Here is an 11,467-nt window from a genome sequence, read left to right as displayed (position 1 = left end):
CATGTCCAGTGTGTAATCCTCAGGAAATTAAGCTGCAGAGAATGTGCAAACTGCATTTATTTCCAAGAGCTTTTAGCTTTCAGGAATGCAAAAAGTTTTGCCCTAGCCAAAAGAAAAAAATAAGCACTATCTTCTCCCCGGATTTTTAGATTCTTCTCCAGAGTATTGAGTTATTAGAGCTTCTACAAAGAATAGTAATTGACTAAAACTGCAATAATCTGTGATTTTTGTTCTCAAAAGTTTGAAGTTTTTATGGACATTGCATATGTGTGTGAATATATGTGCTTAAAGTGAAACAGCTAGCGTGGAAGATGTGTATGGACTGATGAAGGCCTGGCAGAGTAATCAGCTATGTAAAATCAGATCTACTAATGGAGATTCCCATAGTAATGCACGTTTAGCAATCTAGAGGCTAGTTTGACTGGAGTTTCAGGTGAAAGATATGTATATAAAGTGACTTTGACACAGATGTTTAAAAATATTAGAAAATTTTGCATTTTTGTTTAAAAACAATTTTAGATTTAAGACAATGATGTGTTTTTCAAAGAAAATATTCCTATTTGAAATACCAACCTTTAGGTGAGTTTGCTAATGATGCTGGTGTGTGTGAGATTAATTACATATGCAGTTTGTGTTTGAAAGAGAGGTACAAAGCACTGGGTGGTAATCACACAACTCTGAGATGTAGTCCCAGCTACCATTGTTTTCTGTTGTTTTAGGGCAAGTCAGCTCGACTCTTGCTGGTTGCACTCCTCATAAAAGTCTCATGGAAGAGCTGTGAGAAGAGTTATTACATATTTTTCCATCTTCACGGCAAACTAATATACATTTACATGTTAGCTTGTATTAAGTTTATCATTAGACTGAAATTGCTTTGCAAATGAAGGGTGGTGCTATCTCTGTCTTATATTTCTTTAAATATTTCTTGGGTATCTTAGGAGTGTTTAACATACAGATCTTTCATATGGAACAAGACATTTAACTACCATGTAAACATCTGTTCTCTAAATGTTATGAATTAATTTGATTAAGGAACTTTTTGATTACGTCCTCCACAGAGCAGGTCGATGGCAGGTGTCCAGAGTGGCTGCAGAGGCTGCAGCAGAGCACTGCCATCAAGTTCTGGCTGTGATTCATGCAAAGGCCAAATCTTCTTTTACTTCAGTCCAGATTTTTTACTCTGCCCCCCTCTCTTTTTTTAATTACTCCTTAGCACTATAGACTGTAACTTGAATTAAAGTTGTCTTCTTCAAGTTGTAATTTTTGGATTGCGACAGTGCTTTTTATTTAGAAGATTCAGAGTGGTTGAGGGAAAACTCCCCATCGTTCCATACACATAATGTGGAAGTTCAGTTGCAGAGGTGTTGTGTAACTTGACAGGTCTCATGGTTTCAAAATCACCCCGACCTAACAGTAGCTGCCATAAAAAAAAGGGCAGCCTCCGTGTCTCCTTGTTCCAAACTGCACATTCCTTTTACTGACTGTAGTTGCTGAAGGGATTCATTGAGCTGGCTTGCCTGCAGCTGGTGGATGAGAAGCAGAGGGGGAGAGGGGAGGAAAGGTGAGCTTGTGGGCTTTGGAAGCAGCCTGCAGTTGGATGGGATTAAGCCATCCATTAAACCACACCTCAGGCTGAGGTGTCTGGTGCCCTGCTCCCTGGAGCATGCTGCACTCCGTATGGTAAGGCATGCCTACCCTGCTGCGAGCCACAGTGTAGAGTCTACTGAAAAAGCACGTTTTGAGTTGCCTTTTGTAGTCTTTCATAAGGCAGCTGCTTTCTTGGTGTGTTGGGAGTAACCTAACGAACTTAATTGATGCATTTTCTCTAAATCCTGCTCGTCAGAAACTGGTTAAACTAGTTTGCCATTGGAACGCTCCCTCGTCCCCTCTCCTGGATCCTGTCCCGCTTTCTGTAAATCATCACCTCCCTGAGACTGCTGAAACTTCCTCATATTGACTAGGCTGTGGTTTATATCTTGAAACTTAAGCCCTTGCTTTCTCAACCAAAGAGAGAGACCTTTTTTATTTGTGGAAACTTTTCAAAGCCTTATTAGCCATGTCTTTAAAGTTCCCAGGCCCTTCATTCTTGGAGGAAAGACGTGCCACTTCATGGTTAAGAAAACTGCACGCTCAGGTTTGCTGTTTGAGAGGGAAGTGAGTGGCCATGATTTCCTCATCTTTGTGTACTGTGGTGTACACATAGTTCCTGTTACTTATTATTTTCAGTCCAAACCGATTAACAGAAGAGCTCAGAGTTTACAATTGCAGTTTATCTTCCAGGGTCTCAGCAAACCCAGTTCTATTTAAGATTCTGTCTATGGTCAGTGAGCAGCAAGGGTTTTACTGTTGAAACCGTTGCTCTCTGTACCCATGTTCTAACACTGAACTTAGTCCCTGTGGATAACATACCAGTCTCATTTCAAGTCCTGAAAAGTTCCTGACACTGTATTTATGAAATCTGGATATTCTGCTGTTGCAGTGGAATAAATCTTTGAAGTTAAATAGATGTGATGCTGCATTAAAAAAAAATGGTAAGATAAAAAGAAGGTTGAATGCAAGTACCTAATCAGCATTATTGGTGAACAAATTTGGATTTTCTATTCAAGGGAATTCCATGGAAGAAGGTTTAATTTTTAGGAAAAAAAATACCTTAACACTTTTATCTGAATCTATAGTGATAGGTGAAAGGAGAATACTTTATGTAGCATAAAAATAAATTATTATTGGATATTTTTTAAAAAGAAATTATTATAATTTGGAAGACAAATTGAGAGAAGGAATCTGAGCATTGCAGAGGCTGCTATTTTTCAGTTTTCCCGTAGGAACATGGTAGAATTGTATGGAATATTGGTGCCCAGTTTGCTTCTCACTGGGGGCTGGTTGCTTTGGAAATCCTTTTTGGCAAAAGTCACCATTACAAAATGCTAGCGGTTTCCAGCTCTGTTTCTAAATTATTGTTTTTCTTATTATTTTGAATGAAGTAGGGACAAGAAGAGTTTGAAGAATTGTTACTGACCTGAAAGTTAATCTACTGGTGATTCAGATAACACCATGCAGGATTCCCTGAGTAAAAAAGCAATGACCATAAAACAGATCTCAGGGGTCACCAAACTCATGTGGAAGGTCAGTGGAGGAGACAAGGAGGTGGTCATTTGTTTATGGATGGCCATCCTTCAAGAGGGAAGGGGAGAGTTCTGCAATGAAATCTCCAGTTCTTGCACTAACAGTTACTTAAAATCTTAATACAAGGAAAGAAGTTGCTGATTAAATTAAGAGAATCAGTTTGAAAAGCAAAAACAATCTTGTATTTATCTTGTTGAATCAGATTACAATTAGAAACTCAATATAGAATCAAATTATTTTTAGCAATGTATGGGTTTTCTCTCTTCTTCCACTCTCTCACTCCTCTAAGTCTTATCACTTGTGATTACTGAAGATCCAATAGAACTCTTGGACCTTTTTGCAAAACTGCAAGGATTTATTCTTGCTCTCAGGCTCATTTCCCAGGTTTCATCTACAAAAAATCCCCTACATTTCAAAAAGATCTGCTCTGTTCCATTTTCCCATCCTTCTGCGGTGTGCCAGTGTTCAGTAGCTGCTCTCTTACCTCTCGGAGATGGGGGCATCTGTCGCAACACTACAGATGTTGGCTAATACCCTGAAGAAACATCCAGCTATGGAAAATCCTATCTATGTTAGGCACTGTGTTAGCATAGAGATCTATACAGACAATAAAACTTTTAGAGAGCTTTGGAAATAAAATTCTATTTAATAAATATAACATTTTTCATTTAGATAATAACTTTTTAGTAGTCTGAAAAATTGCACTCGTTTTAGGCATGTAACTTATGAGTGTTTCCCAGTTTAAAGAATATGTAGACTTGATGTGGAAGTGATAAAGTTGCCTCTTTATTGGACAAAATGAAACAAAATAAGTGATAAAGTTGCTTTTTTATTGTTAGCAAAAGTTTACTCTTGCTGCTTCTCCTTTAAATACCAGCACACTTGGAAATTTTGGAAAGGTTAGTCTGTGGCATAAACACTTTTTTGTAACAGATTTGTATAGTGTTGAATCCCACATGGAAGCAAAGGAGCAAACTGATTTAAGCCTTTAACCAGCATGCAAGGGTATTTTAATGAAAATTAGTCTGATTCTCCCTTTGAAGCTGTGCATGTGCTGAAAAGGAATGCTACAGATATTCCTTTAGGTAATGCTGGGGACTTATCTACCAATACTTATGTCAGATTGCTAACTCTTGAAAGCATGTGTTTATTTTTAGTCAATACTATAATCAACTGCTGCCTGTTCTATTATGATTTCTTAACCTTATTAACCTAAATATTTCCTATTAATATTTACATCCATGACACTTATAATTAGGTAGCTGCTGACAAATGTAAATCAATCTAAGCCTACTAACATTTGAGTTGCTGCAAACTGAAGAGATATAGTCTGTTTCAGGATTTGTACAATTACTTATTTTTAAAGGATATAGGGAAAGGAGTTGAAATAATCTTTTGCATTATTAAAATTATGCTTATTCTTCCACTTAGTACTAATGACTTCAGCTCCAGATCTGGTTACTGGCCTCCTTTGCTCCTGAGTTCTGTGTTCCTGCCCTTGCTTCCAGAACATTGCCCAGCACTGTCTCACCAGGACCCTGTTTTTTTTTCTCCTATGCTCATTTCCCTTTTGTTTTTTTTCCCCAGTCTTTCCTTTTATTCTTTCTCTATTCTCATCATCTTGTATGTCAAATCAAGGGCTCACCTGCTAATGTACCAAGTAATGTGCTTTTCCTGAAAGAGCATGCTTTCCGAAAACAATTTAATGATTCCTATTTCAGGATGAGTCCTTATGTGCTGTTCTGTCTCAGTCCAAACTTACCACAGGTGGTCCAGGACAGGAAATACACCACTTTGTTTATATAAGATGAATGCACAGATTGTCCTTGATTTGTTTGAAATGCAAATGACTATATGCTTCGTCAAAAGAACCTGAGATATTCTTTGTTATTTTATTTTATTTCCCTTTTAGATGTGCTGTATCTGCCAACATCAGGGACAGCAAAGGAAGCAGCAGCTCAGGAAGAACCTGACTGCCTTGCAAAATATTTCAGTGTTGTGTGGTGTAAGGCATCAAAGAAAAAGCATAAGAAGTGGGAAGGTGATGCTGTTCTTATAACCAAAGGGAAGTCAGTAATATTGAAAGATATGGAAGGCAAAGACATTGGAAGAGGTACGGTAGATTTGCATACTTGTGTAAATGAACAAGTGGTTTAAAATTATTGTGCTTTAAATAACAGAGACACAGCTCTTTAGATGTTTTAGAGTTCTCCCTCCCATTGTCAACCACAGGATGAAAATACAGTAGGTTTTGGAGGAGAGGAGGAGTCGGAAAGAAAGCTTTATATTTCTTATACATAAGGCAGATGCATGGGGGAGGCTGAGGCAGGCTGAATAACATTATTCATGGAAACACCAAATGCTGGTCCAGGGAGAGGATCTGGAAATGAACGGCTGTACTAGTTCAGCAGCGATGCCAAATGAGAGATGAGCAGTTGATTTTGGTTGCTCACATAATACATTGGAGAAGGTGTTAGAATTAGGGGAAGATATACAGGTAAGTTTCTTGTAGATACTCCAGTCAGTAGTATGGCAACCAGGAATGTCAGAGGTTGGATATCTGTTCTGTTCAGCCAGTCAAACAGCTAAAAATATTGTCTTTGTTGAAAATAGCAACGTTTTCCAGACCAGCCAAAGTCAACTGCGTAGCAATTTTTAGTCTTGTAGTTTTAGCAGCAGCTGCTGCTGTAAGACACAGTTTGGGTTGATATCAGAGTTAAAAATAAGACTTGCAAACTATAGGCTGCAGTCAACTTGAAGCAGTAATTTTTTACTGAAAGCAAAGCAAGAACTAACTTTGCTAACTGAGCCAAAGATATTTTTTAAGAGAGTAGGCTTGGACAACATTGCTACAAAACATAATTTGATTAATTTTAGGGCTGATAAATCAGGCTTCTCTACTCTTTTGTTACAATCGTGATGCTGTAAGCTGTGTTAGGACGAGGCAGTTTTCATTTGCAAATCAATCTGTGACTTAGAAATCAATTTGAATTTATTTATAGCAAAGCAATATATGTACAGACTTGCTTGTTATTGAAAAAGGCAGAGAAAGTGAGGGTAATGCCTGGAATGCATCAGCCACCACCCTGTTGTTCTGTGTTTTTTTTCAAGTCCTGTCTTCTTGAATTAGCAGAAAACACAATGAAAAAATTAATATTCTAATTTTTGCTGCTAAAAGTCTTTTTGCTGCATTTGATGGTGTCAGGGTGCACAATGGTACCACTGTCATTGATGCCAACTTGCCCATTCGGAGTTGCTTTCAATGCTTGTTGATTCTAAGAAAATCGTAAATTGACCAATTTAAGCAATGTAAGTTTTAAATTTCTGCAATTATTCTACAAGCCCAGTAAATGAGAAGGGAAGGTCCAGCTGTGGTGTTTACCTCCAAGATTGTATTTAATACTAGGAAGTTTATTATTTTTAAATGGGAAGAAAAGAGAAAAGGAAGATTTTTAATTTTTTTTTTTCCTTAAGCATACCAGGGCTGGATCTAAGAAGGGGCATGGGAATCTAAAACCAGCACAGGCTTTACCTTATTTTTGTGGCATCAGAACATCTTGCTTTTCTGCTGCAAATGTCCCAATTCCTTAATAATGTATTACAGAGAATTTAGGAAGTGCTCTCTTGCAATTTGCTGTATGTTATAGAAACATTTATTTCTGGCAGCTGCATAAATATCTGAGCTTTGTAGGTTTGCTTTTGCCTTTCCTAAGTTCCCATCTACCCTTAAAGCCCATCGTTAGACTCTTCAAACAGGAATCCAAAAGATTCTTCACAGGGATACACCTGTATTCACTATCTTCAGGCTGAAGCTTTGTAGAGGTAATAACAGAAAACAAAAATGCAGAGCAAAGGAGAGGTCGTAAATGCCCTCTCTAGGCACCTCATTTAGGAAGGCAGGTGCATTCTCTTGTGTTCCGGCATCTTCAGCTCTTTTCTGAAAGCAGGTGTTCTTCTTTCAAGAACCAAACAGGGTTTGCTGTGTGCTTTTTGAATACATTTAGAGGAGGGGAAGAAAAATGTCTGCCTTTCCCTTTTGGCCAGACTGTTTTTCAGCACATGCTTAGACTGTGAAACACTTCAGTAAATTTTTTCTCTTAAAAGATTTCAAATCCAGACTTCCACCTTCCAACCTTCCACCTTCCTAGAAGTGGGAGACTTGAGCTTTGCAAACAGCTCCCAGCAGTCTTTATTTGTAGTGTTTGTTGCATAAAATATGTGTAAAACCTTGGGAGGGTTTGCCTCTTTCACAGGTGAGTGCTTTAACTGCTGGTCTACACAGTCATGCTTTTTTTTTTTTTGGCCCAAGGATCCCAGCCTGTTTATCCAAAGTGGCACAAATTCAACAACTGGGGTAAAGAACATGCCTGATTGTAATTCTGAGGTAGAGATGTGGCTTTGACTTCCCTGAGTTAAGAAAATAAATATATATATGTCTCCTGTTTCTTATGCAAGAGCTTCAACCACCACTCTTTTCTACATCTTTATCTTAAAAGAAAGCAGCAGCTGTAGCTGTATTTTGTAGTGAGACTAATAGTATGTGGTAGCTGGTCTGAGAATGCCCACCTGTGGAATCCCTAAGGGGACATAGAAAAGTGCATCACCTCCCTGTAGGTTTTTGAATAAACAAACTATTGAGCTGATTGATAAATCCTGGTAATAATCAGAGCATAATGATTTCAGATGCATATGAATCCTTAATTGTAAAAAGCTAGTTTAGAATTATTTTAAAAGTAGAATATTCTGTTTAGATCAATAGCAAGAGGGGCTAGTGATGTTCTTGTTGGGGCATGAAAGGAAGCAAAAAGGACCTAGAATGGTCATGAGTTTTGAGCAAATTTAAAACTAAGGCAAGCTTTTAGATTTTATGACATGGGGCTAGTTTTTGTAAATTCCTTTAAATGGTTATTTGACATTCAGTAGAATTTATTGTAGATGAGGGTGATTGAATACTTGCTCACATATTCTGCTGTCTAATTCTGATTATTAGCACTCAAATGTCAATCTCCGTTAAGGAGGGAAAGCCTTAATGAGTTCAGTGTATGTGTAACAGTTCAAATGCTTAAGAATCAAATACCTGTTCACAGTTTGGGTTTTTTTTTCCCCTTCCTGCAGATGAGTACTGGTGTTAAGGAAGTAGAATTTGCTGTGTTTTCCTAATTGATACATTTTTACATTCTTTTAGGTACCGGATATAAATCTAAAGAGCTAGACAGTCTTGGTGAAGGTCAAACACTGATGGTTGGAGGAAAAGAAATTGAAGTGATGGGTGTAATTTCAGCAGATGACTTCAGCAGCGGCAGGTGTTTTCAGGCTGGAATAGGGACTCATGACACAGTCACAACTGCTTTATCTCAAGCTAATACAAAACCATTCTGTAAACCATTCAAAAGTGTCCGTCAACCCAATACTGAAGAGAATATACTCAAAGATTCTCAAAGCTACAAACCTCGGCATGATCCAAATGCTTCAAGTAAGATTCAGATTTTTAAGTTCCTTTAAGCATCCTCTGGCTCTCAAAAAAACGTTGAATGTGTAATCAGAGTTTTCATGCTTCCCAATATATTACTGAAGTATTTCTGACATACAGGACTAGTGTTTCTGTCAATACTGTGTTAGGATTTTATCATGTGTGTTTCTTTCTAACAAGTGAAGTACTCAGCACCGCATAGTTTCACATAGCTGTTACAGGTGTCTTTAGAAACAAGTTAGAGTGGTTTCTCAGAATTTTGCCAAGAAAAGTGAGTTTACTGATCAAGGAAACAGTTTTTCACATACTAGAAGTTCTAGACAAGTCCCAGCTTCCCACTGGGGTCAGTGGAGCACTGACATAATGTCGCAGCACAATAATTACAGTGCATGATCAGTAATAGAGAGGTTAAGCTTGATTCAAAGAATTGGTCCTGACAGTGCCTGATCCTTTACAGCCAGCAAGTCTAACTACACTGCCCAAACTAATTTTATTTTGGAATAAAAGTTTTGTATAATAATGCTAGAAATACTATATGCTGAAGAGCCGTGAGAGTTTGCAAATTGCATAGAAACGAGCTGGTTAACCAGTTGTATAAAAGGCACCCTGTAAACGTTGGATAGCTGGAGGAAGTGGCATTGCTTATCTAAATGAGAAATACCCTTCTGTCTGTCAGGAATCAAACATTTAGGAGATATATTCTGCTGATGGCTTTATCTTTCAGATGGGAGATAAAAATATGTTTAAAGAAATGTTATTAAGCAGAGCAGTGCATGTCTAAACAAAAAAAATAAAGTTTGTTCTACATTCTTACTATAGTTTTACCTCCATGCTACTTCTTACCTTGTATTCTGATACTATGAGACTTTTCAAAGCTGCTACCTGGCTGCTATGTAAATAAACAATGAAATCCCAATCAAGTGGTAATTAGTGATGTCATTGGCCCTTTCATATGAGCAGCCTTATTAACACCAGCTTCTGGTCTGAATTCAACTTGATTATGTTATATCTAAGAATGTTCCTTCCTGTAGTGGCAAGCTGATACTACATTAGCTTTCTAACCTAAAATCTGGCAAAGACCTGATAAATTCAACAGCCAAATCAGTTTTTGCACTAGTCCGTCAAAAAGCTATGGTTTATTTTAGTTCTTTGTCTGCTGTGACTTTTCTTCTGGTGAATTGGAGTACCTCCTGTGAGATTTCCCTGAACTGCCTGATACCGAGAGCCCTCAACACGTCAGTAGGTTGGACTTTCAGTCATTAGTATTGCTTACACAAGAGAATCACATAGTTTATTTAATGCCTTGTTGCATAAGCTCTTTCAGAAGTAATGGAGATACTTTTCTAGACCAGGACCCCGGGATTGGAGCACTCAGAGGTTTTCATGTTGAGTTCTATGCCAATAGTCAATTAAAATGCAACTTCTTCAAAATGGAAAGCCATTTATCCTTGTGCTCAGCAGAACAGAGCACAGTGACAAAGATGTAAAGCGACGTCTTCCACATATGATTTCTAAGCTTTTAGTCCATTGCTCATCTAAACCTTATTTCTTCCCCATCTCTGAGACTGCAAAATTTTGTCAGAAAGTTATGTTCTTTTCACCACTGGCTCTTATATATACAGGCATGCAATTTGAGGTAATCTATCAGAACTCATCCCTTTGTTGGTAGGAACCAAAATCTCCCTGAATGATACAAGCCATTAACCAACAAATTGCCATGAATAAATTATCAATATAGATCTACTTTAGTGACATAAAAATACCAGTAGCTATAAATTGTTTTCTCATTGTGTCCTCTGACAATACAACTTTTCAGTGAGGATGTGTAGCATCAATATAATCAACACAGGACAGACATTGTCTTGCAAAATGATGACATTAGAGTTTGTAAACAAATTATGGCAAGCAAAACTCTTGTTTAGATGTAGCTAAAGGATATATCTGAGTACTTAATGCTTTCTTTGCCTCTTTACGTTTTCAGTCTTGTCCACTTCTTTTATTCATGCACTGTTGCAGCCTTTGTCAGCAAACTCCCAGTCCTTCCCTCTTTTTAAAAAAAAAACAACAAATTTTGCCTTTTCACCTTTGTTTCTTGGGCAGAAAAGTCTTTTTGGGCAGCTACAAGAATACCCCCTTGAAATGTAGTGTCTAGACTTTATGTATGTCATTGTTTATGTTATTTTTGTTGAACTTTCCTTTCAGAAGCCTTTTAGAACTTCTGATTTAACTCTGTGCATTCAAAGTCATCATGCAACATTTGTTAAGTATGCAGTTTCACCTTATCATAAAAAAATACTCAGATTTCTCAGTTTGTCACCTTTACCTTTGAGCAAAGTGCAAACTGTTTGGGAAACCTCTGTAAAAGGATTTTTTTATTTAGAAGGCTGTCTGTATGCTCTGTTGGTAAATGCATTTTCTGTCTGAGAATGGTCAATATATTAAACTATTTTTAGCAGTCATTAGATCATTGACTTTATTCTATAGCTGAGTTAGAGAAGTAATACACTTTGCTAGTAGACTAAAAATAATGTTTTCGTGCAATACTTGCATATGTTTTGAACTTCAAGATTCTCTAGTCATGCCAAGACCAAATGCAAGTCATCAGTGGATGTTCAATAAGGCTGGTTTACCCATGGTGGATGTAGTTGTGGATCCTTACATTGCAAATAATCTCCGACCACATCAGAAAGAAGGGATTATATTTCTATATGAATGTGTAATGGGAATGAGGTAAGACGATAGTTATCCTTTTGGCTTTCAATACCTGTCATATTTTCATGACTATGTTTGAAATTAGATTATTTGAATGGGAAGATTTGAGCAATTGTTTAATTAATTAATATTAGTAATTTTCCCCCAGTAAAGGTTGCACAA

At 37.4% G+C, this 11,467-nt stretch overlaps 1 protein-coding gene across 1 annotated transcript in view; it reads left to right on the top strand.

Annotated features, from left to right (window-relative positions):
* Positions 1-5,046: 5,046 nt before the first annotated feature.
* Positions 5,047-11,467, top strand: part of RAD54B (RAD54 homolog B) — a 23,657-nt gene continuing 17,236 nt past the window's right edge. Inside the window, exons 1-3 of the mRNA XM_010174509.1 lie at positions 5,047-5,236; positions 8,309-8,596; positions 11,161-11,323. Coding sequence (XP_010172811.1) covers positions 5,212-5,236; positions 8,309-8,596; positions 11,161-11,323 — 476 coding nt within the window. The 5' untranslated portion in view covers positions 5,047-5,211. The remainder of the gene's footprint in view (positions 5,237-8,308; positions 8,597-11,160; positions 11,324-11,467) is intronic.

The sequence above is a fragment of the Antrostomus carolinensis genome, unplaced genomic scaffold, assembly GCF_000700745.2.
Source record: "Antrostomus carolinensis isolate BGI_N321 unplaced genomic scaffold, ASM70074v2 scaffold22378, whole genome shotgun sequence".
Taxonomy (NCBI): Eukaryota; Metazoa; Chordata; class Aves; order Caprimulgiformes; family Caprimulgidae; genus Antrostomus; species Antrostomus carolinensis.
This window is presented reverse-complemented; position numbering and strand designations above follow the sequence as displayed.